This window comes from Merops nubicus, unplaced genomic scaffold, assembly GCF_000691845.1.
Source record: "Merops nubicus isolate BGI_N331 unplaced genomic scaffold, ASM69184v1 scaffold5620, whole genome shotgun sequence".
In the NCBI taxonomy this organism is placed as follows: domain Eukaryota; kingdom Metazoa; phylum Chordata; class Aves; order Coraciiformes; family Meropidae; genus Merops; species Merops nubicus.
In genome coordinates this window covers 43,077-70,550 of record NW_008584719.1, presented here as the reverse complement: position 1 = coordinate 70,550, position 27,474 = coordinate 43,077, and the positions used below count along the sequence as shown (strand labels likewise).

General features: G+C 40.7%; 1 protein-coding gene across 1 annotated transcript in view; it reads right to left on the bottom strand.

Moving 5' to 3' along the window:
* The window catches only part of PTPN5 (protein tyrosine phosphatase, non-receptor type 5 (striatum-enriched)), a 34,981-nt gene extending 8,592 nt beyond the window's left edge, over positions 1 to 26,389 (bottom strand). Inside the window, exons 1-9 of the mRNA XM_008945055.1 lie at positions 26,228 to 26,389; positions 25,181 to 25,300; positions 23,293 to 23,376; positions 18,042 to 18,280; positions 15,099 to 15,288; positions 11,327 to 11,411; positions 7,357 to 7,436; positions 6,730 to 6,867; positions 3,374 to 3,484 (exon numbers count right to left, since the gene is read on the bottom strand). Coding sequence (XP_008943303.1) covers positions 3,374 to 3,484; positions 6,730 to 6,867; positions 7,357 to 7,436; positions 11,327 to 11,411; positions 15,099 to 15,288; positions 18,042 to 18,280; positions 23,293 to 23,376; positions 25,181 to 25,300; positions 26,228 to 26,389 — 1,209 coding nt within the window. The remainder of the gene's footprint in view (positions 1 to 3,373; positions 3,485 to 6,729; positions 6,868 to 7,356; positions 7,437 to 11,326; positions 11,412 to 15,098; positions 15,289 to 18,041; positions 18,281 to 23,292; positions 23,377 to 25,180; positions 25,301 to 26,227) is intronic.
* Between the last annotated feature and the right edge of the window lie 1,085 nt (positions 26,390 to 27,474).

Here is a 27,474-nt window from a genome sequence, read left to right as displayed (position 1 = left end):
CCAGGTGCTGGATGTGAAAAGTGCTCTGTGGTTGTGCCACTTTTCATCCTCTTTGGTTGACAAAGGTTATGCATAGCTTGACAGTGAACTAGACTAGGGAAGTGATCTACTTCAATCTTTTTTCTGTCTCATGCTGGATTAGTTCTCAGGTGGACTGATCAGTTTCCCCCTCTGGCTTAACACACAGTCACACAAACGCTTGTGCAGGCTGACAGGAGATGGCACAAGGGTAGGAACAAGAGAGCTGGACAAAAGGAGGCCAGGCTTCACCAAGCTGCTGTTCCAGCTTATATGGGGTTGAAAGTGCTCAATGAGGCACAGCCATAGGAACCTTGAGGGTACATCTAGCTCATTTCAGGAGAAGAGAGTTTTGCTATTGTAGCACAGTCTGGCCTTAGGTTATTTACTCTAGTGAGAAGATATTCTGGTTAAGAGAGCATAACTAGTTGTCATGAATAATACTTGAGCTCACTACAGTAAATCTGATCAACAGTGCTCTGAAACATGAACACCCAGAGCTGCTTTTGAATGTGTGACTATGTGTGGGCCACACATAGTTATGAATTCAGTTATGAACACCGAATTCTTAAGTGGGTTGTGAAAAATTATAATAAAAATGTTGTCAATAATACTGAGAGAAAAGATAAAAGCCATCTGAAGAAAAACATGAATCACTACGTGAAGTTACTCATTTGACAGAAACCAATCAAAGTTCTCATAATGAACTCTAGATGTCTTTAGTTTTGTCTATGATGTTACCAGTTTTGCTCCTCTGCTTAGAGAACCTTGACTTCTGTGGTTCTGTACACTTCTGCTTTGAATTTAAAAAATATTCTCTCCTGGTGCTTTCTGGAGATTGAGAATCAGGAAGACGTAGGAGGAAGCAAGACTCAATTTATGGTCTGAAGTCCACCATCCTGTACCCTGTAGCTGAGGCTGAGATCATGAATCAGTGGCTAGACACTTTCCTTTTAGAAAGGAAAACAAACCTTGCTTGCCCTATTGCCTGAGCAATTCCTAAATTTCTAAAGCTTGCCAAATCCTGTCCCCTGTTCTGAGGGAAGAATGACAGTCCACCCTGTAACATATGCAGCAATCATACTGCTGGTGGTAGTATATATTTCTGACCACCTCATGTTTAGGAGAAAACAGGAGTTCATTCATAGCAGCAATCATACTGCTGGTGGTAGTATCATATATTTCTGACCACCTCATGTTTAAGAGAAAACAGGAGTTCATTCATGGCTTCTCTAGTTTTCACTACCAAGTTATTTAACATACCTATGGTCTGGAGCTGCTACTCCACTACTGCCATTAAATAACAGAAGTACAGCTGTAGGATATGGTAGCTTAACAAATGAAATCTTTATTACAGCTGACATTTGGGAGTGGGAGGAAAGACACTGCCCTACTAGTACTGAAAATAAAAACATTGCTCAGCTGAAAACCAAACTGGGATGACCTTAAAGAAAATAATCAAAATGACCATGTCATTTAGGTAGGGAAGGAACTACATCCTTAGAGATGTAAAGCCTTATAGTCTTATATAGTGTCCAGTAAAGACTTTTGTATCATTTGTGATAGGAAAGCACTTGTCCTTTTTGGCTATGATTGGGAAAAATGTGTGTTATCTATACTACTTTACTTATGACCTTGCTGTACTCTGCTGCCCTAGCTATTCTTTATTTTCTCTCTGTTAGTGCCTGAATGTACTGGATATGCCAGCTCTGACAAACAACCTGGCTTTCAATTTGCTGGTGGTTGTTTTTCCCTGTGGGATCCACAGCTACATATACAGAAAAGACATACTCATATCCAGCACTAAATTCTGAAGCTTTTTCTTTAACACAGAGAGCTTCGGATAGGGAATAACAAATTAAGCAGGGACAGAAGAATTTGGCCAATTTGGGAGGAAAAAAGCCCCCAACATTTCAACCTAAACCTCTAAAGTTAATGTCAAGCTAGAAAAAAATTCAACTAATATTAAATTGCTGTATTTAACTATTTAAAATAATTAAGGAAAACTCTTCTGGCAGATCGGGTAGGTTTTTTTTTTTTATTGAAAAAATTGTTTTGTCTTCCTAACTACAAAGTGACTGGTTCTGTTAGGCAGTATTAGTCTGTGTATTATTCTTGTTGCTGCACTGTACTGTTTAGAATAAGTTGTATTTAAGAACTCTGCAAATCTGCAACATACTTGTAAATGTTCTTTACTTCCCACTTGTCAGGGAGTGTGATTTTCTCCTTGCTGCCTTTGCCAAAAGCACGAGTGACAGACTTTCTACACTCTCAATCCAGACATGGGATTTTATATGCTGACTTTCTGCCTGTAAGCATATGGCTGAAGACACTTGAAACTGGTTGGATAAAAAAAAAAAAAAGGTTTTTTAGCTTGGAAAGAAATTATGTTGTTATACTGAGGTCAGGGGTAGATCTGGTAGATGAAAGATGTATGAAGTTTATGTAAATAGACTGTTCTTATTAAAACATGTAGCTTGAGATTCTAGAACCTAGCAATGAAGACAGTTGTAAAATGGGACACTGGTACTTCAGACTGAATAGTATCCAAGTACTTAAATTAAACCTCTCTTTAAGCTTTTAGCATGGTACCTATTAGAAGTGTTTGACTGTGCTGAACAGAAGCGGTGCTATGACACCACTGACAAGTGCCAAGCAGAGCAGCAGTCCCACTGCTGACAGAAATTGAAAACAGGCAAGCAAAACTAAACCACCTTTCACTCAGTTCTCCACTCCCTCACGTTTTGTTAGTAGCACAAGTTATCTTTGGTATACACAGCTGGTGTGTGTCCAGCAGTCTGACAACACCCTAATAGTGGCCATAAAAAAAACCAAGAAACCACAGTCTAAATATTTCCTATGGGTCTCCCCATACTACAAAATAGTAAGACACCATGCAGGTGAAAGTTCCCTGCTGGTAATCACTAACCCTTTGCCTGAGCACAAAGCATAACCAAGCCTTTGAATTCTACAGAACAGAGTTTAATGGGTTATTCCACAAGTGCTGCCTGTAGCACCACTTGCAAAGGCTGCTAAGAAGCCATCTGTGAGCTAAGATATCCCTCCAAATGACCAGTGAACACAGGCACAGAGTGAGTCATTGGTTCCTTCCACTGAGTGAACCCTGTACTACTACAAGTGGCCCGGCAGCTTTCAGATTGTACATATGCAGCCTAAATCTCTGACTGCTTATTTTACCGTAGTCTTTGTATGCTGGTGAGCTGGGCAAAGCTGTCACTCCTTCAGTAATGAAAAGTGGCATTTGTGCAGCAGTACACTCTGTAGGAGATGGACACAGCTCTCCATTTAAGGGTTTAGACAGCAAAACTAGTGTAAGTACACTGGAATGATTTACCTTTAGGGTGATGAGCCTTAAACGGTAATCGTCTGCTTGAATGACTCTCTTCACTGTGATTTCTATGCCTTCGTAGGTGACCTGCTCCTCTGGCCAGTATTCTGTGCATTTCTGTGTACAGTATAAAATAAACCTAGTTAAGCAGATATCAAAGGAGATTCATATTTACTCCTGAAATGGGATATAGCACATCCAGAGATGAATATGCATAAACTTGGTTTCTATAATTAGTACAAATTTCCAAACAGGGACCACATTTCAGGTGAATTTTGCAGCATTCATATTAGCCTGATTGCATGATTAAAAATGCACAAATCAAGTAATGACTAACCAATGCTTTTAAATACACACATCCGGATTTATCTTTATGCAACTGATGCATATTTTGAAGGTTCATTAGAAAAGCCAGTGACAACATGCCTGTGTTTTTAGAACAATCCTTTTCTTAAGATAATAATGATTAGTATAATATATACTAGTTCTCAGTACTTCTGTGGTGTGTGTACACTGATATGGAAACACAAAATACATATTTTCTATTTTTTATAAAGGGTTAGTGCCCTCTGAATGTAAGATGATTATTTGCATAGGTTTCATACAAGAAAACATGTCTGGGAATGTTTTAGGAATTAGATTATATACCAAAATCCACTTGAAATGGACAGTGAGAATATTTCAAAGCTAAGGAACAATAAGGAAGCAATAGCAGTGAGAGCTATTACACCTCTGCATTTTTTTTGCCAGAGGTGCAGCCAGCACAAGCTGACAATTTGAGAAGCAGAAATTACAGTCCATTTGCAAATCTCTGTTGTGGCACTGACACACTAGAGATGAGCAGGTGAGAATTTCTAAGCATTCCTATGCTAGGAGGACTGAAGAAGACTGCAGGTTTTTGTACGCTGTGTCTCTTTAATCAAAATGCAGAGGAAGAGAGAGGCACTGCTAGATGGTGCATGAACTGGCTCATGGACAAGGAATGACATGAACAAGGCAGGGTCTGAGAGAAAGGCTCCCTTGGGATAATGGGAGAAGCAATCTTGTTATCACAGGAGAAGAATCTGATATTGCACAAACCTAGTTAAGTATGATGCTTGTAAGCTTCCTTTTTTATATAGATTTAACTTGCTTCCTTCAAGACTGTGTACATCATTTTTCTCTCCTCACCAAGAAAAATTCCAGCTTAGGAGGAAGACTAACAGCAGGAAAGTATCCTGCAAAGTTACCAAGTCAAAATTTTTGTGTGGGAGAGTCAGTGCCTGTTGATAACCCACTGGGAGCGTGGCCCACTGCGTCTCTGGGGAATTATTTACGCAGATTGCCGGTTTTCTTCCTCTGCTCAAGCTGCAGAATCCATTGTGAAAATTGTCAGGAGCTCTGGCAGCTATCAATAGTGCAGACGCTGCTCTGCCTAAAGGAGTGGAGTAAGATTGCCCACTCATTCCTGTGGGCTGTCTGTCAGTTCAGATTAGATGTGACAGAGGGCTGAGACACAGAGTTTTTAACACTCCCATCAGCGAAGTGGTTGCACTGAGGAAGGAACACAAAGCCCCTGTAACTAGCACCAGTGCTGAACAAAGGGTTTGAATCTATGTATTTCTGAGTCATGTTATTCATATACTAATGTATGTGTTACAGAAGAAAGGGAATTAATATAGAAGACATCTACATGAAAGGACTTACCCTGTATTTATGGCTGAGATTCCTGACACCATTTAATTTTTGACACAAAAGGTATCAGAAAAGATTCACCAGCTCTGTTATGATATACAGGCTGCAGCAAACTCCAGTTATATAGTGTATCAGGCACTGCAGTGCACTGCTTCCCAAGATTGATATGAAATACTTGGTCAGTGTGTGGATAAGAGGAAATTCAGACATGAAGGTTATTTTACTGTTATACAATCTTGATATGGAAACTATAGTGGAAGAATTTATCAGATACATCATTCAGGACCAATATTTTGTGTGCATCACCTTCTTTAAACCTCTATGTCCTTAAGTGATTCTGGTACACTATATCATGACATTTTAACATCTTATTTGTCATAAACTGGCAACTCTGATCAACCAGCAAGTTATTACTCCATGTTGCCTCAAACAGAGGCCAGTGTGAGTTTAAAACATCAGCAAAGCAAAACACTTGGATCAGCATCAAAACTGTATTTTGCCTCAGCAATGCCTTGGCAGTGTGTGTCCAATCAGCCAGCTGTAATAATTGACCATTTTTAACTTGTAAAGCATGACAATTTTGTCTGTCCTGTTCATGCATTTTTCCCCATATAGTTCAAAGTTAAATTGATTTACTTCACAACTAGGGAAAGTGAAAGGTTTGTGCACATGCATAATTGTGGACATTAAGTGTCCAGTTAAGCTAATACAACTCTGTGTGTATGACAGAGGCATGACCATGTTCTTGCCTTTTAAGTATCTAAAGCCTCTCCTCCAAAGGAAACTCTATCACTTAAATTAATAATGGGTTCTCAGGGACAAGCTTTGACAAATACTGCTGCTGCAGCTTAAGAAACACCAGCTGGATCTCTTCACCACACCTTGCTGCTGGTAGTGAGGGTGAATGCAGAGCCCAACACATGCCCAGACCACTTTCTCACATCTTACACTGCCAATAAAAGCAGCGAGAAGCCCAGCTACCTGTCCATGGACTGAAGCCCAGGCACACAGTTCTTGCAACTCTACTATAGGGCAAGTATTTCAGCAGTTAAATAATGAACAGTATTTTAGACTGCAAACAAAAATCACATTAGGTGGATTATCAGAAGCACCATCACAGTTTAAGTTCTGGAAGTAGGTGGTGAATAGAAAATCTGAGTATCTTAATTTCAGTATTTCAAAGGCATTTCCTAGATGCATTCAGGAAAAGGTCCTCCAATGTCAGCTCTAGTTGTTGAGTATTGTAAATAGCATCTTTCACAAGTCAGGGACAGCCTCAGGGAAATGTGGATATAGACAACGACACATAACAAATGCAAGATAAAGCAGCAGCAACTCTTTTGATTAGAGATATTCAACTTTAGTAATTATGGGGTAATATTGTTTTAGATTCCTTTAGGAAGAACTTGAAGGAGTATCTACAAATAGAGCTGAGTTTGGAGAGGATTCAGGCCAGCTAGGAGAGGAAAAATGGCAAAACCAGCAGTAGGTTAAGTGAGACAGCACAGCAAGACTCACAGTAAATGGCAGTGAAAGAGAAACCCACATGTTCTCTGAGCCTGAAGAATTTAATGGTGGCTCTGACTGCTCAAGCCACTGAACTAACTTCTGTTCACTGGCTTAGCATCTATGCCAGAAATAGCTGCTAGAATACAGATAGAAATACAGACTAGATGTAACACCATTACCTCATTCATCTCTTCTATATTGGTGATCATGACAATGATGGGGGAACGCTCCTGCCACACCATTCTCCAGAAATCACTGACAGTATTAACTATCGGTCCCTGAGTAGCAATATAAACCTTTTCCTCTCCTCCATAGCCCTGCCAACAAAACAAAAGATCAATTTTAGCAGGGATATCCACCACAATCTTGACGGTTCCGTGCTTAAAACAGAGAACTACCACTGGTTGAAATAGCAACTCCATGGCACCAGTTCTTCCCCTCTCTCTGTGTTCTGCACATGTGTGCATACAGCAAAGGCACCATCTGGACTCATGTAATTCCAGCAATGACTGTCCACCAGCCTGAAGGTGACTCTGGCCAGGTCAAGAGTTATTCAGGCTAATGATCCTGTGCCTTGGTCAGGCCAGCTGAGAAACAATTTGTACCAAGGAGTGCAGAAGTTTGGTTTTGTCTGGAGTGAACCTGTACAGCTGCTCTCCCAGGTTTGGTTTTCCATTGATGTAAGCAGGAGAAGAACAATCAGTTCAGCCAGGATGCCTTTAAACACCAGTGGATGTTGCAGCTCTGTTTGCATGAACGGTGGCTGAAGGAGTCTGGGCAGACCCACTGGACTATGGAGCTCTTACCCTGATGTAGTTGGCGTTGATGTAAGAGCTGAGGGGGTCGTCCTGATCAGCTGAGGTAAGGCACACTCTGCTGTGAGGATCTGAAAGGTGTAAAGAGATGAGTAACAGTTTATCAGTTGCTCAGGAGGCAGAAATACAGACCCAAGATTTTTTTTTGTACAGCAAGACACTTTCATGCATTCATGGCTATGACAGATGTGAGTGGCCATGTGGAGCTCCCACGTTAAAATGTTACCATAAAGAAAGGGAAAAGATGGTTGGGGTAATTTGGCTTCTGATGGTTTTCCCCACTCTCTGAAGCCTGCTTAACATCCCAGAGTGACTCTGGAAAAGCAGTTTTCTCTTCCAGGAAATCATACCTCAGTTTGCTAGACCAACAGACTCATTCTAGCTATTAAGAATATTGTTGGTGAAACAACAGCAAACAGCAATAACAGACAATAACTCTTTCCTCATTTTGTCATGCAGTGAACTAAATTCCCAAGATGAGCTATTAACAAATACAATGGTTAAAGAGAAATTAAAGAATATTAACAGTGTCTTGTTCTTTGCCTAAGTATCTTCAGTATTTGAGTCTCCCTCTTTGGGGAATTATTCTTGTTTTAATAAGATAAATGAAAACATTATTCCACCTGAGAAGTTCAGCTCAGTTCCCACTGAAGTGAATGGGAGCTGTGCCACTGATTTTAATGCAAGCTGACAGAGCCCCACATTCATCCCCTTTCACCAGTACTACAAAGTTTGTTATCATTGACAAGAAACAACCTCCTGACAGAGGCCTCAGCAAGCAGCAACAGTGTGTATCACCAGGAGAAAAAAAACAAAGCACAGATGACTTCTTCTAACAAAAAAACCCACAAACCAGCTGTTTAAAAAACAGAACAAAATAAAAAATATGTAGAATTAGTGTGGTATTGGGTAGAGCACAAAGGACTATGCACTCAGTGATTTCTACAGTACTACAGACTTTTCCTGAAACACCATCCTCAGACTGAATTTTGCTCAGAACTTTGTCTCTAGTACTGGGGAGATGGTAAGATAAGATCAAACCTGTTTATTAATTAATAACTGATAGCCTACAACATGTCACACCATTAAAGAGGTGACAATGGTTGTCAGATGTTTACTCAAATACCACTGGGCTGGCTAGTTACATCTCTTTGCATGGATTCCTTTGCCTGGGGTTTATGCAGTCATCCATGGAGCCTGCTGAAATTTGAATAATGATTATATGATTTTTTTTCCTACTAATAATATCAATAACACTGTGTTGTCCATATCATGGTGGGTCTTTACAGATAAATAAAATGGATTCAAATAACTCTATAAACAGAAGCCACAGACTTTTAAGCATAGGCATCTTTTAGTAGCTTCTTGAACTGCAGTAGAATTTGCGTTACTTCTCACTGTATATATATTTACCCACAAAAATTATTATTCAGAATATACTTTAAATTATAATACTTGATTTTTTTTATTTTTCTGTAATGTAGTATTTACATTTGTTAAGTGAACAGTTTCAATGCTGTATATATATTTACCCACAAAAATTAATATTCAGAATATACTTTTACTTTAAATTATAATATTTAATTTTTTATTCTTCTGTAATGTAGTATTTACATTTCAACATTATTTCATATAAGGGAGGCCTACTAATGTGCTGTTGATACAGAAAGTGCAGCTGAAACTGAATCTTATCTCTTTGAAATGTATGAACAGGAATAACTTCCTCCTTAAAAAAAATAAATCATAACAAGACTTTAATATAGGAGGTCACAGTATGAATTTCAAATTTTCAACAGAAAGGCACTTAAGCAAAACCAAATCCTACCCTAAATGAAAACATTTCTCCCAGGACAAAACCAGTGCATTGGCCAGGCTCGAGAAGACATTGCACCTTTACAAAAAGCAGTAGTAGGCTGTATCTCTAAGAAACCCCACAAAGCAGCTGCTTTTTTTTTTCCACAGTGTCTTTGATGGCCATTTTGTGTTGATACTATGTCTCACATGTTGGAGAAACTTGCTAAACTTCATTAAAATGTTTTGCATAACTTAAAATGGTGTAAAAGCAATAGAGCTATGTAGAAATTTAAAGAAGTCTGTCTAGAGATTAATTTGAGAAGAGGATTCAATAAGGTTGATATACAACATGTTTCAAAAACTTCTTGTCACCTCTGGAATTCTATAACAAGAACATCCTTTTCTAGATATTCAAAAAATGCCTCCAAACATCTTAGGGAAAAGTTATTTCCCAGGAAATATCATAGGACTCATCCCCAGAAGACGACTATCTGCAAACAAAGATTCATAGCTATGAAATATCCAAATCAACCTTCTTAGCTTGGCCATTTTCCCAAAGACAGCCTTCTGCCACCAGAAAGCCACCTTCAAAGCCATTTTACTACAAGCAGCAAAAATGGAGAATCTACAAAAAGAATTTACTACAAAAGAAACATAAATGAGAGGAATTGCAGCTATTATTCTGTCTCTTACTACAATCAGCTCTAGGGTTGCAAATAACTGACTGTTAGGTTAATGACTACTTACCTTGTAATAGTAGCTGCCTAGATTATTTCTGGTAAAACAGCTGTTAAGGGACTTGGAGTTACTTTTTACATTCACATTTTGGGCTTAACTCTAGTTTGGTAATGAAGGATTTGCTGCTTCCTATGATAACCAGTTGCCTGAGTCTGCTGTACTGCAGCTTGCACAGCAGTTCCTGCCATTACTGCTCTCTGCAGCTAGAACTTGGAGCAATTCTAGGGAGAACTTATTCTTAAAAATATATGGTAGTGGGTCAACTAGCATCATTGACACTTCTGGAACAGGGTGTGCAAAATGGCAGCAATCTGATCTGTCGGTGTGAACATCCAATAAGAGATATTTCAAATAGATCCAATTCTCAAAGTACACATTAGATAGCAAATTCAGAACATATAGATCACTTTAAAATCTAGCAGTTTAGGCATCTGAAATCACTAGCTACTTACACAATCTTGCTTTTCCAGAAAAAAAAAGTGAATTAATACTTGACTGATTCACCTCAGTCATTAGCACAGCAACGGTGCAACACGCCTGATTGTTTTAACACTTCTGGTCTAATGTGGAGTACAAAGTCATGAGAAGGGTTGCACACATTGGATCACTGGGTGCAGCTGCTCGAGCTCTAAGTCTAGATGATAAAAATCTCTTCTGGAACCATTTCCAGTCCAGGTTGACTAGAATGATGGGTATAGCTGAGGACACGTTTGAGTTCTCTGCCCTTAACTTTGCTAACCTGACACTGAACTTTTTAAGCTTTCCAAAGGTAGAGATCCTGTGGCTAGTGGTGGCATCCTCCAACAATGGCTTTGAGCAGAAAACAAATGCATGGCATTTAATTGTAACTTGAAGCATGACAGAGGGAAATATGACAACACTTGTAAAGATTTGCACCAAAACGTTTCTCAAAACTACTCCTGGCTACAAGAGAATAGTGTAATAGAAAAAAATATTTTGACTCTCTGTATCACTTCAATGTCATCAGGCCAGTTCCCAATGTTCTTAGTTTGCATTTGAGGCACAGTTCTGAGGCACATTTGTCTGAGAAAAACATTGGTCAGGAAAATAGAATGGCTAGAAATTAGTCCTTCTAAAGGAGTTTAATCAAAGCAACCACCAAATAACACCCAAATAAACACACCAAATTCTTGGGTAGAATTTTTATGAAGCAACAATTGATGCAGTTCTAATGACTTGAAACCCTATGTGCTGCTGATGTACAGTGAATCTGAGGTTCTTCATGCTCTGTACCTCTGCTGAAATTTGATTTATACTTTGCAGTAATGTTGCTGCTTCATAAATCTGGCCTCTAGAAAATACTCTATAGTGACTGGACACTTCATGCACTCAGAAAAGGAAGCCACAAAGCCCTTCAGCACATGGAATAAACCACCCTGCCTCAGTGACTTAAAAAGCAGAAACTTACTTGGGAGAATTGTTTTGTAGCGATTCTTACGTACTAAGCCTGGAATATCATATTCCTTTGGATCAACAAAGTTCATTGGAATCTCCTGTCAAAACAAAACCAAACCACAAAAGACAGTAGGTAGTAGTATTATATTCACAAGAGGAATAAAAAACTCAAGCCCATTACATCCTGCCTGTGAGGGAGGCAAATTGATGAAGTCAACAGGCACATGGTACAGTACCTCTAACAATTTACCACCAAAACATGACTGATGTTTCCTTTTACTGTCACTGGCTTTCTTTCCCAAAATCTTTACCATGAAGGCGTTCATAGTGACTCACTCACTGAGTAAACACGGGCATTATGTTAGCTCCTAATGTCATTAGAGCTGAATTGCAAGCACAGGCACAGAACTAAGCAAGAGGTGCTATGTAAGATACTCTGCTCCAAAAGCAATGGTCCTCAGGCACCTTCCTGACTCACTGCTTCTTCCTCTCCAAGGGTGGAAGGAAATAATTTGCTAGTGACTCTCACCAACAACAAACTCTGACACACTTTGACAGGTCGGTGTACAGACCTGACTCTATGGAGCTGGGAAGTGTTACTCTTTTTGCTCACCACTGTAAAGCTCCATGGGCCACGGCAACAAACAGGTGTTCAGGGACTCCCTATTCTTCACACTGCTGACCCAAAGAACACAGAAAGATGGAGGGGCCACTTATTCTCCACTGCTCAACTCCTGCACGTAAGAGGCCAATGCCAGGCAGGAACAAACAGGAATCTTCCACCAGCTGGTGTCAGCAGGCATGTGATGAGATGGGATGTGTTAACCAGGCTTAGCAGAGAAAGGGCTCGTGGGAGTTTAGGAGCAGAGATGCTGCACACTGAATTTCAGAGGCCAGTATTGGACATATTGGTAACAGGAGTCAGGGCTGAGTAAGACAAGCCTCACTCTGGGAGGAAACCAAAATGAACACAGCTATGGACTACATTAAACTCTGAAGCTTTAGAAGACTGACCATCTGCTTTCTGTCTCTCCCACAGCACTGAGCATACTGTCAGGCTTAACCAGAGAATTAATGATAAAAACATTTTATTGAAGTACTTTCCTATCCATTTGTGAAACTGCATGGCAACAAAACCTTCATGTTTTCATCAACTGTTACTTGGTGTTTAGTCACCCAAAACTCTTCCTGAGCCAGGCTCCATGTTCTGGTTTTTGGGACTTGGTCATTTAATGCTTGAGCAAATTCTTGGTTAAATCAGTAGGACTTCTGCCTGAGTGAAGTCTTGTAAGAATTTCAGGACTTTGCCCTGCAAGTGACATCCCCTCCAACTTTTCCACCAGTAAAGCACAGCTCCTTACTTCATCAGGAGTCTGGATTCTGAAAGCCAAGTAGGTTTAAGTCTAAGACTGAAAAGACACGATGCAGAGCTCGCTGGTGATAACTCTTTCCTAAAAAAAGCTAGTTTACAATTTTTAATTACAGAAATGACTGTTCAATTACACAGCATTTTCATACATACTTGCCAGTTTTCATTAAAGCATAAAAATGGCTTGGGATAATCTGTCTGTTGAATGATTTTCTGAACAACAGGAAAACTAAGTCAAAATCTCTCCAAGAAATGAAGCAGATTTTTCCCTACTTCTAACATTATTTTCTTTGCTTGAAAGCTACAGTGCACCTCAGAGACTGATGAAACTATGTGGACTTGTCCAGCAGTCAATCTAGACACTCACTAAGTGAATATTTCCTCCCTAGAACAGCAATAGATGCTTTAGTTTAAAAGAATCAGGGCTTTCCTACTCAAAAGCTGGTTTTCTTCAATGTGTACAGCACTAAGTGAATTAAGGGCCACAGGTATCTGGCAGTCTATCTCATCTGCCCCTCTTCTTGTAAAATGAAAAAAAATCCTGAAACTGCAGAGGAGGGAGGAGAGCAAGTGCTAATCAAAGCATTACTCCTGCCCTTTCAGACCCTTACAGGTCATAAAGAAGACAGGTGGAACAGGCTGTTATATTGCAAACCATCTCCCTCCTGCTCTGATGAGACTCCATGCTTCAGAGAGTGTTTGACTTGGCAGGATTTACTGTAGTAGGGTGCTGATCACATGCTATGAAATATCCCAGCATGCACAGACTGTGCCCTGGCTACCTCCCATCTTGAGCAGGAATTTACAGCTCTACCTAGCAGATGTAATAATCCAAGCCACTGCACCATTTTGCCTATTTTTTTCAATATATGAAGTTATAATAAATGTGACAGTGCTTATCACATGAAGACTTGAGCAATTAGGGAAGAGGCTCACAGAATGCAAAGATCCTGGGCTGCATCCAGAGAAGTGTGGCCAGCAGGTCCAGGGAGGTGATTCTTCCCTTCTACTCCACCCTCAGGAGGCCACACCCAGAGGACTGTGTCCAGCTCTGGACACGGCACAAGAAGGACACAGACCTGTTGGAGCAAGTCCAGCAGAGGATCACGAAGATGACTTGGGGGTTGGAACACCTCTCCTATAAGGACAGGCTGAGACAGCTGGGGTTGTTCAGCCTGCAGAAGAGAAGGTTCCAGGGAGACTTAATTACAGCCTTCCAGTATCTGAAGGAGCCTACAAGAATCTGGTGAGGGACAATTTACAATGGCTTGTAGTGATAGGATAAGAGGTAATGAGTTCAAACTGGAAGAGTGGATTAGATGAAAGAAGAAGTTCTTCACTATGACAGCAGTGAGACAGCAGGACAGATTGCCCAGGAAGACCCCAAATACTGGAAGTGTTCAAGATCAGGGTGAATGGGGCTTTAAACAACCTGGTCTAGTAGGAGTGTCCCTGCCCAATGGCAGGAGGGCTGGAAGTAGACAGCAGGACAGATTGCCCAGGAAGACCCCAAACACTGGAAGTGTTCAAGATCAGGTTGAATGGGCTTTAAACAATCTGCTCTAGTAGGAGTGTCCCTGCCCAAAGGCAGGAGGTCTGGAAGTAGATGATCTTTAAGGTCCCTTCCAACCCAAACCACTCTATGACCCTATAATCTAAAAAGCCAGTAAGCTCACTACACCTGATGTAACTGGCCTTTATCCTAAACTACCTAGAAACCATATTTTCAACTGCTTGCTTCATCTGTGTACACAATTTTTTTCCCAAAACAAGGCAAATAATTCTTTCTCCCAGAGCAACAGTGGATACACTGAGCCAAGGAAACATACTTCAGAAGCCTAAAGAGCAACTGACAGAGCAGCTTACAAATAGCAAATTTTTGTGCAGAAAAAAACCTAATGAAGATATATTTTCTTTGGCTTCTGCTGACTGTTGTAGCCATCCTGTGCTTCAGTTAACTGGAGAACATTCAGGTTTGGAAAGTAGCTCCATGCCAAGCATTCAACAGTAAAGAGCATGCTTTTGGACTAATTTCATGCCTAGGGCAACTCCAGACACATTTCAAGATGTTACACCTATAGCAAACTTGGCTTTTCTTCTGTACTCTAGTGAAAAACTTTCAGGTTTTTTCTGTTAAAGAGTAGCATGCTGACAGAAGAAAGACCCATGCAAACAAAGGGTTTTTTTGTTGTCATTGTTACTAGGACCAATTCTCTAGTGACAATATCACTGAAAGCTATCAGACGTTGTCGTTTCAAGGGATGATGAACTTGGGAATTGCAGTAAATGCTTCACTGGTGGAAGTGGAGTTCATATGTACTAAATTTAGACTTGCAGAAAATAATAGCAAGGCTCATAGAAGAGACACAACATCCCATTTAACTTCTCTCCTAGAAGAGAAAGGCCAGATACTCACAAAGAACTCGGCCTGGAGTATGAAAGGATCCAGTGCTTTCTTGTGCAGTTCCTCTTCAGTAAGGACATTTGATGCTGTCTGGAGGTATTCTTGGGCTGACTGTTCCCGTGGTGACATGATGTAGCCAAAACCTTGCTCAGAACAGCCTGGGGTACACATATCCAGTGTGAGTGAAACATTTGAACCTCTCCTGCAAAACAGAGCAATCAAAGTTTGCTTGTAACAGAACAGACTAACCCGTTATTGCCACCAGTGGACAGTCCCAATGAGACAAACAGCAACTTTAGAAAAGCTGTTTCTGCTGTGTATGTTTTGGTCACCAGCTGTGAAAAATGGGTAATGCTTCTTGTGTAGAGGAGACCCAAAGATGATTTTGTACACTGGAGTATGAAGGCCAACACTTCCAAAGTGTTGTCTTCAGTGAGTAACTGCACTCTGTCACCTAAATAAAAGCAACTTGCTTGTCAAAGGTGCTGAGCAAACAACCACATGAAAGTTTTCACGTGGTTGACACTACTGAATAACTGAAATTTACTGGTAGGACAGACAACATCAGTGGGGTAAGATCTTGGGATAAACACTACTACTTCAATAGTAAAGGACATGAGAAGCCAACCATTACAGCAAAATTCTTCTGTCTGAACAATTTTCTTTCCACAACAGTATATCATGAGACTGGTAAAATGAAGGTCCCAACACTTAACAGCTACATTAAAAACGGAGATGCTGTTAAGTATAGAATTTTTAGTTGTTTTACTGTAAGCTGGCCACAGAACAAAATGCAAAAGTCAAAATGCTTGATTGTTTATTGAATGCAGTTTTAAAGCACTTCTGAGCTTATATTAATCTTGCATCTCAAAGACAAAAGCAAGATTCAAATGCCATCAGGGAAACTCTAATATCTTTAACAAAATAATAAAATCATACAAAATTCTGATTACTAAGTGTAAAGTTCTATGCATCTACACAGTAAACCTATTTTTGATGACTCTGAATGGGCAAAAGTCTAGTTAGTAGGTGGTTGCAGGTGCTGTTGAAAAACCATGTAAACATGCAGGCATGACCAGCTCACAGAGAAGACAGCAGAAGTTGTTACTTGGCTCACAGCCCTTTTCTGGATTCAGGAGTTTTTCCAAAACAATGTGCAGCCAGCCTCCTGCTATGATTCACAGTCATGGGGAAATGATTTTGGATGGAACATGACCACTAGCAGTAAACATTGAATCTTTAGCAACACCTTTCAAAAGATTTTGACCTCCCCTCCTGTGTGCTGTTAAATAGTTACTGCTTTCCTCCCCAGAAACAGCTGCATTTGATAATGAAAGCTTTTGGTTAAGGTAGAAGAGGCTATGTACATAAAGATAGTAATAGTGCTTCAGCATGAGGAAATGAGATTCTTTCCTCTTAAGAGTAATATTCAGTGCTCTTTGAATTTAGCTTGTGACTACCCTCCTAACAGCCTGCCTGGTTAAAGAGTGAGAGAGAAGTAAGGTAAAGAAGCAGCATGGATGCAAAAGAGAAACAAGTAGAGAACTCAGCACAACACCAAACAAAGGAAGTGAACAATGCTTGATGTAAATGACATCTGAAGCCTGAAATGTCTGGCTTCTCAAGCACAGGTGTGTGTTGAAAACAAGTTTATTTCACATCTTAAGTGCACATGTTCTACCAAATGTGAGAACTTCAAGCAATTGCTTTCTTTTTCCCATTTCTACTATGTTGTCAGATTTTTAATTATAATTCATTACTTGAACCAATTGATACTCTCCAGTTCTCTTGAAACAGCAAATACCTTTCCTGCAGGCTAGCAGTTACCTGAGAAGAAACGCTGGCATCTTTAAAATGAGATGGAATGAAACCAGGGATAGGGAAAAGCAGAAATGACTGATGCATTTCAAACACAGTCTTGTCCATAATGAAACCCAGCAAAACTCACTGATAGCAGCAGGTTTGGGAGAAGCCCCAGAGGTTACTGTAATCTCATAAATAAAGTAGTATATAACAATAAAAGGTAGGACATTTTAGGACAAATATTGTAATTAGAAATAAAATGAGAATAAAACCTCCTAAGCTCACAGAGTGCAAATTAAAAGCCTCTTCTGTACCATTGCCTTTTACTAGGTCACACAGAGCTTTGGAAACTCAGCATCACACTTTAAAAAATGTAAGTTCTGCCCTTTGTTTTAAGTCTTAGATCTAAGACTTAGCTATGGTTAGCACTCAAATTAAGCTTGAACACTTAGAAACAAAGAAAGGTGACACTTGGCTATATTAGGCCTTTCAATAATCTCATTCTTATTCATAACATCATCACCTTTGCAGAATTTCTTCACAGGATTTCTATCATCAAGATCTTTGTCCTATTTCACTAAAACAGCTGAAAGAACACAAAGCAGAAAAAGATCTTCCTTTTATCTTAAAACTTAATTTTCCCAGCTGTGAATCTCTCTGAGAAGCTCTGTTGCCCTGATGATTCAAGGAATGAACACCAGCTCATCCCAAGGTTTCATTACTGGGTTAATTTCAAATGAATGAGTTTACTTTTGGGCTAATGCATTTATATGGTTTGCTTCTGGAGAAAGGACTAACCCTCCAGCATGAGTGACAGAGAAAACATTAACAAGATCTACCTCTCTCAGAGGTAAAAAATTTCACTAGGAACAGCAAGAGACTGATCAAACAATGAATATTTCAAAGGAAAGAAGTGATGCTTTTCAATAACACTTGTTGACAGTTGTCTAGAAACTGTATGTTTTTTGGCTAATATGTTTATATTGTTGACTAGACTGAAAACAAGACAGGAAATAAAGCAGGTGCTTGGCTTTAAAACCACATTTAAAAGTGATATTCACAAATGCAATGAAGTGTTCTGCTGGGCATAGAAACTCTTAAATCCACCATATCTGGGACCAGATTTTCCCCTAGTAGTCACATCTACCCTACCTTTCTTGCAAGCCCACGGATTTAACTGTTAGAGTAGCTGGGTCTGTCTCGGCTTTAATGTCCATTACGCAGTCAAAGACTGGAGTCTCTGGTACAGGATCCAAATCTAGGAAGTCCTCCTCATTTTTATCCTCTGTCCACTCTGAGTAGGTGAAGGAAGGCTGCCGGCTCACGGACTGCCGTCGGTCCTCTTGCAGCGGAAAGGGGGGTTCTGCACGGGCTCTGAGCAGATGCCAAAACTGGAGAAAACAAACATTTTAAACAAGCTTTCTGCCTGTTGCCAGCCCTTCCACATAGCCGAGAGGATGGGTCTGCAGGGCAGCATCCCAGCTCATTATAATGTGTTAGAACTGGAGTGTACTGAAGAGGACAGGAATGTTCTGTGCAGGAGTAGCTTTGTGGTGCCTGTTACAAGGATTCACATCTCCCTATTCAAACCTGCTTTCACCCACAGGTTTCCACAGAGCTGGCCAGGCTTAACTCAGGGATACAGTGGAAGCAGAACGTGCTTGTGACCATCATATGCAAGCCAATGTGATATAGCTGTCCTTTTGTTCAGTTTCTTACCCTTCCTAGGTTTGTTCACCAAATAAAAATCTACCAGATTATTTCACAAATGTAATTCTCCTGACTTCATAGTTTTCCATCTAAAATTTACATAGAGGGGGGTTAAGTAAATATAGTTTTCCTAAACTACACTTTTAAAATAATCTGGCACTGTACCCTGAATTCCTGTATAAAACAATTTTTTAATGAGGCCTTGATTTTGATGTAAGTGGTTCTGGGGCTCAGAATGCCTATACCAGTTTTTGGCCAGTGGCAAAGACCATTTTCTAATCTAATTATCTGATTTAAACATGGCACAAGATTAAATAATAAATCTTGTGAAGTTCTGGGACATTAATATAATATTAAACTTTATAAGATAAATTAATTAAAGGTTTGAAATTGCATGAAACTAAAAAAACCTATCATATTGGTTTGCAGAAACACTGTGGCAGACTAGATTTGGAGATTGTATCAGGAGACTGTTTAATACTCCACAAAGGCCTCAGTTAAAAATTTCTAGATCATCCATGAATTGCAGCATCTGGAGTCTTAGGCCAGCTTCATCCCTCTAGCACTGAACAAGGAGCAGTATTGCTCAGGCTAAATGTTGCACAAACTACACTGTATTGCCACGCGTCCTTCTGAAACTCACAAGAGAAGGACTTGTCTTCCCATCCTTTTCTTGTGTGGCTTTTAAATGGGCAGCTGAATTTAGGAAATGTACCATTAAAAAAAGGCTCAATTTCTCTTCCTAGGCCACTGAAGCACATTAGTTTGTATAGAATTTTAAGCAATTTTCTTGTGCCTGTCTTTGTGTACTCTCATTTCTCTGAGCCTAAAGAATGAAAGGAAGTGAAACAACTTTTCATTTCTGTCCACAGTCAGCTTTAGCAAATGTTAGACTCCCACAAAGCAGCAGTACTCATGTGACAGATACTTCAAACAAAACAGGATTTCTTTTTGTTTCAGTTAATCAGAGTACACAGTAACTACAAAAACAAATAGAGGAATATGATGACTAGACTTATTTTACACAAATTTGGGGCCAAGTCTGAAATGAGTCTGTCCTACTTGCTTGGCCTGTTGGATGATAAGAAAGAAGCTTGAAGATTTGGTTCTGTTTTCATTCCTCAAGATGACTCCAGAGCTTGGCAGTCCCACAGTACCAGCCACTCTTTCACATCCTGCAAGACTGTAACAGCTGAGCAGCTCACAGTGGAAAGTATCTGCTCAATAACTCTGTACTGCTGGAGAGTGCTGTTATTGAAAATCAGCACTTGTGCTGAGGGCCAAGTGCTAAGGTCTAGGTACTAATTATATATAACAGATTCTAGAGCTAGTATGGTAACACAAGACTGATTTTACTGGTGATTTAAAACACTGTAAATCCAAAGGCACAAAAAGTTTACCCTAGAAACAAAGCAGCTTTTCTTTAGGTTGAAAGCGTGTGGTGAATAAGGAGCTGCCCAAGACACTGGAAGAATACTCAGTTATACTTCAAAGAGATGGGGTTAAACTAAATAATGGGAAAACAGTCAAGCTCTGAAAACCTCTTCAGAAGGTTTTCAGCTCAGAACAGCTCAGTGCTGGTTCTCTGCAGGTTCCTTATCTGTGGAGATCTTAACACAGCATTTTGAGACAGAAAACAGATATTGTCACTGTTATAAACCTCAAGGACTCTACCCAGCCTTTTATTTTCATGGGCAGTGCTAATCTCCCCGTGCATTCTGGTACCTGAGTGCTCTCAGAAGAGCACTTCAAACTTTAACTGAGGTTTGCTCTCCTGAAAAATTCACTCTATGGTATTAGCCACAAATTGCCCAATACAGAAATGAGCTGGACACTACCATGTGCTCAGATCAGACAGGGCCTCCATTCTCTGAGAATCTACAGCACCATTTCTCAACCTTATTACATGGCCCAGCCAACAGTTATTGCTCTAAAGCAACAAAGTACCTGTATAAACAAGCATATTTTCTCCCTTCCCCAGTTAACTACTAAAGCATTACTGTAAGTTGCTGAATAAATAAATAATAAAATGCATAAACTGCTTTTCACTGGTATGCCATCTAGAATATCTATCAGTATGGGACTGATCTATCAGGTCCATCTGTAAAGAGAGAAGTGTACATTTGGGAAAGAAAGATTTCATCATAAAGGCACTCAATGTAAAAGACCCCTTTTCAAGGTCCCTTCTAGGTATCACATTGTTTATAACCCATTAAAAAAAGAAAAAAAAAAAAAAAAGAGAGGGTGAGATCACTCAGCTGAAACAGATGAAAAATAAAGAAAACTCTTCATGCAGTTATCTGTTGTCCACCAGGCTGGGATTCTAGGAACCCTGCTTAGCTTCATCACTACATTGTTTTCCATGTTCTGCTAATGACTGTTTTATACCTTATTCCCCAAATAGTGGCAGAAGCAGAAGTTTTCAAATTGCAAAGCAGTATGACCTGAGATGTCAGAGAGTAATGCAGCAGGTAGGTCAAAAGGGACAAGGCTCATATGGTCTCTTTAAACAGCCTCTCCTTCCTAATATCACTGCTAGAGAGAATATACTGGCCCTGATGGACCACTGGACCATCACAGGATGTTTCTTATACTCTGAAGCTCTGTGACTTGTCCAGAGAATAGGCTCTCACACAGTGAGATTTGTGCCTTCACTCTAGCTCAATTTGTGCCTCCACTCTAGCACAGACCACAGGAATGAAAAACAGAGCAAGCTTGGCTACATAGAAACTGTTACAAAACCATTTTCTGTACGAAAGTTTTAATCAACATTCAAAAATGGCCCCACTCTACCCTGGTATAAGCATTTCCTTGCAAGGATTCACTACATCTGCAAAGCAGTTCAAATTGAGATCAGAATTTTTGGGCACAGAAAGCTTTTATTTAAAGTTACTTTCTGTGCTCAGAATGGGTCACCAATAAAATGTCTCCATCCACCAGGAAACAGGATGAGTAAGTCGAAAAAACACACCCCTGCTATTCTGATTTCCCAACTCAGTGTTTTGCTGCAGAATTACCTGGAATTCACACAGTTCACCACAATTCTCAGCTGTCTCATCTTTGTTCTTCAATATTTGCACTTAAAAAAATCACCAGTTTATTTTTTTGATGACAAAATTCACCTGAATAAGGAACAACAGCATCAAAAAAGCAGAGAAGTGCATAAACCTGGCAACTTTTTGCCTGCATCAATGGTCACAACAATGGAGGCATTAACATTAATTACTTTGCCTTGTCAACAGTTTCTAAAAGTACACTCATCTGATACATTGAAGGTTCTGCCACTGTGCTGCCTCTGAGTGAACTTACTTATGGTATATGACATGATAAAGTTCCTACCAGGGCGCATGGCCAGCAAATCAAAGCAGGTAATTCCCTCTCCTTGGCACTCATGAAGCTGCACCTTGAATACTGTGTCCAGTTTTTGACCCTCCAGTTTAAGACAGACACAAATTGGAGTGGGCTCAGTGGAGGGCTACAAAGTAGGTCAGAGGTCTGGAGCACATGATCTTTGAAAAAGGTGAAGGATGTTTGGCTTGGTCAGCCTGGCAAAGAGGAGGCTGAGGTGATCCAACAGCAGCCTGCAACTACTTGAAGGGCAGCTCCACAGATAATGCAGCCAGACTCTTCTTGAGAGTGGCAGCTGATACCATGAGGGACACCAGCCACAAGCTGCAAAAATTCAGTTTTGGGAAATTCAGATCAGGCATTAGGAAAAAAAAAAGAAAAATTTCCCCATGAGTGCCATGTAGTCATGGCACAGGTACCCAGAGAGTTGATACATCTATTTTCCATGGAGGTTTTCAAAACCTATGTAGAAAAATGCATGTGGCTGACTGCATTGAGCACTGGCAACAGCCCTACTTCAAGCAGGGTGTTCAATTAGCAATCTCTAGAGGTCCCTTCCCACCAAGAGTCCCATGATGCCATGATGTACCTCATTACACTGAACATCACCCAAACAGCACGTCCATAGCACAGCCTCAGCCTCCCGAGCTACCTGAAGGTGCAGGGCCGTAAGGGCAGGAGGTGATGTTCCACCTGTATGCTCAGGAACTGCATTCCCCCTCTGACAGAACAGTACACAGGGGTGTGAAAAGCCATGTTCAATTAGAGCTCTTTAAAGAGGGAGAATTCTCTGCAGCTTTCCCACCTACCACACAACTTTGTGCCTGTTACACAATCAATGCAGAAACACAACACACTCCTGCTCCCCAAGAGCTGACACCTAACTAGATTAACTGTAGTCATGCCATTAATCTTGTTCTGCAGCTGGGGCCTTGGCCTGCATCGACAAGCACTGCATTCACAAGTGCACTGCTGCCAGGGAACAGCTCTTTCTGCCACTTCACTCAATGGATGCTCTGCAGGCAATTCATAAGACAGCAACATGAGATGGTCCCATTTACTGGACAACATTCTTTACATTTAAGTGAAAATAGTTTGCCCATCTGGGGGTGGAAAGAACAAAACACACAGTGCATTTCCCAATTCATCAAGAAACTGAGTAATGATAAGTGTAGTCATGATTCCTCTACTTAGAGCAAGCAGATAATTACACAGAAATAGCCCCTAAAGATGTTGCTTTACAATCAACTTGGTTATAACACCAACAGCTTCAGGTAAATTAGACATTTTAACAAAAGTCATTAAAAAAGGGCACTAATACAGTTTGTACAGTACCATAACTTACCAGAGATCCCACAAATAACAGTCCTAGAGAAGCTAAAGACAGCAGGAGGTATGACACCACAACGCTCCCCAGCCTCGTCAGGCCCTGTGGAACAAGAGCTGACAATGATCCATAGAGTACGCGGGGCACAGGAGAGAGACTGCACGCCTGGTCTTGGCCAGCCAGGTGTTCATTCCTGGGTTTCCCAGGCAGCTTTTGTCATACTATACTCTTGCCCATGTAGCCTCTAACCACCACCAACAGGAAAAAATGCCAGGCTTTGAGGAAGACAAACTGAGACCACCTCTAAGCCCCAGCATCCCAAAAGGTCAAAAAAATGGGTTTTCCTGCGTAGGCAAAGAGGAAACCTGCTTCCCACCCTCACACACTGAGGCACTGAGATATGGATCCACAATTCAATTTTGCAGCCTGGACCAATATTTCATTGCCACAGTCAGTGCAACTTCATATTGTGGCAAAGGGTTTTGAAGAAAGTTTAGTACTGTTCCCATGTTTGTGGGTCCTTACACCCCAGAGGACTCTTCTATACTTCCTACACATTGTGAAACACCATCAGGTTCATTCACAGCATCAGCAGTGACATTCACTCTGATGTCCTGGTCAGACTTAAGCAGTTCAGAGTTCACCCTATTCTCAGTAGTAGGTGCAAAATTGAATTCTGATGGGCTTCAGTGGGCAAGGAATTTTACTGTTTCTGTCCCTCTAGTACAGATAAAGAGAAATTAATAATTAAGAGATTTCTTTTGTTTATTTTAATGTCAGATTTCTTTGCCTTTACTGTTTTCATGTCTAAATTAGCACTGAAAAGAGTGCTATAGTAAACAGTCCTCAAAAGATATGCATGAACATCTGCACAGAGTCATACTTGGGGTGTTCCTGTGGTGCAGTCTAGGAATCGGTTTCCTCCACACCGAACACTTGTTTTAAGTCAAAATCCTATAAATCAGGGATCTGTAAGGAACAATTTGTTAATGACTGACCCACTACAAATAAGGTACTGGCAATACTCTGTGACGAGCTCCAATTGTGCATAAATCCAGCTAAGAAAGGGCAAAGAAAAAGTGCTTCTTTCAAATAAACAAAAGAGTAGGTTACATGTAGCTCAAACACTGTTAAGAGAACACAGAAAACAGTCTCCACTGTACTTCAGCCACAAGCAGCACTGACTCAGATTTCCTACTTGTACTGCATAGACTCTGCTACAAAGATTATGTACAATGAAGCTAAGCATTCTGATAGCAAATACATTTCACCTGATTTTTGAAAGTAGCTGCTCACCATTTAATTAAGCTTCTGTCCACACTAGAGAAATCTGCACTGGGTGTATTTACCCCAGTAATTTATCAGATGACTCATACTGCTATGCGTGTCATTATGTCATGGTGAGAAGCTAAGCAATTTTACTGGGGTAGTAATTGAATCTGTACACCTGAAATTCTTATACTGCACACAGATATGCTCTAAACACTCAGCAAAAAAAGCAAAAAAATTCTGTGATTGAGTATCTTGCAATTTGCACCTTTTAAGTGGGTTCATCCATTCTTCCAGAATTTAAGCTGCTATGCTTCCTAATAAATTAAGTTCCAGCTCTCCCTTTATTGTCAACTAAACCTTAGTGGTCTGACTTCATAAGGCTTTGTTTCATTTGCAATCATTTGCACATTATGAAAAATCTGCTGTGCTGATCTAACATAGCCAAAAATTCAGGCCCGTATCTGGAAGATAAAATATGGATCTGTTTTCAGACAGCTCCTGACCATTTCAGGACACATACGCTACATTCTATGAAGTACATGTGTGTTACACTTTGAATCAGAAGAGATATGACAAGCACCACCCAAGGCTACTGACATCAACTATATAACCAGAGAGGAGTACAAGGACTTACCTCCCCTTGAACTGACAAAAACTGCTTAAATGGGGTAAGCAAGTAAGAGAGCAGGTCAAAGGCACCCTGAGCTGCTGGGATGGTCCCGTAGGTGCTGTACCACAGCATCACGCCGAGAAGCTGTGCAATCAGTCAGAAAACACATAATGAGCATCTCTCATTATACAAACATCCATTTTCATTTCAGGACTGCATAATTAACTAATTTAGTTCTCATTGATTTCATGTTGATCATCGTTTTTGCTTTAAGAAGTCAGGTTTTTCTAGGCTGTAGCTTCACAGGAATAAAGAGGCTGAGAGTGAAATGCTCAGCTACCATTAACAAGATGCACACCACTGAGGTGAGCAAGGATACCCTCATCTGCACTAGCAACAGGACTGCCCATGGTAGTAGGTTCATTGGGAGAGCAACAGAGTCCTCTGACTGCTGAACTTCCAGTGTGATCACTTTTAGATCAAAACTGGTAATTCAGTGGCCTTTATATGTTATTAGAAGACCATTAAGGCCTATCTCACGCCATGCAAAGCTCTCACAAATACCTGTGTCCACATAGGCAATCCTGCAAACAGGTACACACACAAACACAGACACGTTGAAATATTTCATTTGAACCACTTAAGGTTACTGCACACCACAGTTAGTATAAAAATACAAAAGTAATGCTGTTACAGTTAACACCCCCACAGAGAGGTGTACCCTCATGCCTGATTAGGAGGAGTACACTGCAGCTTTAGAGGATACACCTCCCAGTCCACCTTTTAACAGGACAGTTATCTACCCCCATTCAGACCAGCAACAAAAAATGGATTCATTGGAAGATGGGTCATTTGGCAAAGGAGGCATTTGCTGAGGGGCAGGGACCAGGATGGGGGTCTGGGACACCAAAAGGCAGAAGCTGTTTGCAAAGCAAGGCTGTGAGAGGTGGCTGCAGAAGTAATGAGAGGACTGCAGCTACGTCCACTGCCATGCCTACAACGAACGAGAAGGAAACCTGCCCAGCCAACAAAGCTTTCCCTCCATTTCAAAGTGATGACAAGCTGCCTTACCAGTATCTGTGAAAGGACAAACAGGCACATGCTGTCTCCAGGCATCAATCCATTCCACCGGGCAGCCCAACCAAGCGGTGCCGTTTTCTGGGAGGCTTTCAGGGACTGCTCCTTCCTGTTCAGCTGTCCTTGCTGTCCTTCAGCTTCATCCATTGACTCCATAACAGCTGGATGGGAAAGACCTTCACGTGAAAATGACACGTGCAGGGAATGAATAGCACAGAACCCTGCAGCCACGGCGGAGGCTGCAAGGGCTGTTGTGTTCCCAGAGACAACGCTTACCTCTCTCAGTTCTGCATCGGTGAGCCCAGCTCAGGATTGTGAGCGTCACGCTCCTAGTGCAGCTGCATTCACCTGCCTTCGTCAGAAAAAAGTGAGTGTGGGCGGATAAATTATTTTCCCTTTCTTCCCAGAGGTTCAGATTCTGGGCTTTGTTGTTAATAAATTCTCATTTACATTGCTGCACCTTTTCGGTTTTACTTTTTAAAAGGAGCCATCTGTGATATTTTGCTAGCTCCACACTTCCCTGCTACATGGTGGCAGAGAACCCATTTTGTTCCTCCCTGCCTCAATTTCTCTATTCCCTCTTATTTGTCTGCTTTGTCTAATTTGATCATAAATTTCTGAGGTAGAGACTGTTTCACATTATACGTCTGAATGGTGCTCATGGGCTCCGAGTTTTGGCTGAGTGTCCTAAGGCACTAATAAAAAAGACTTTATTCTAATAACTACTTCTTGGATGAATTCATACTCAAGAGCTATTGAATAATAGCTATTCCACTCAGTGGAAATACGCATTGGAGTGGCTAGTCCCTCAGTAACAGCATTTTGAACACAGTCTGTGCAGATAAATTAATTTACAAGTTAGGAGTGGAAGATTGGTCCCATTTGCTTTAAGTGCTACTGATTTATATCTTTCTGCGTGAGGAAAGCCCCAGGGCTGCCCTATGCACAACACTGTAGCCCTAAGCCTAAGCCAGCCCCCTGTGCCCCTGGGAAAGGCCACATCGTTGGCTCCTCCGTGGTTCATTGAGGTCAGCTTTCTACAAGATCCTCCACTCAGGTGTTTCTCCAAATGTCTCACAATAGTAACTCTAAGTCAGAGGAGCATCCATAGACTAGCCACAGCTCTAATCAGGCAAAGGAGACAGGATCTGTGTATCAGGTCTGGCCATTGGTACAGTAAGGATTCATGAAAATATCCCACTCTGATTTCTAAAACCTAAAAATGTGAGTGGACAGAACCA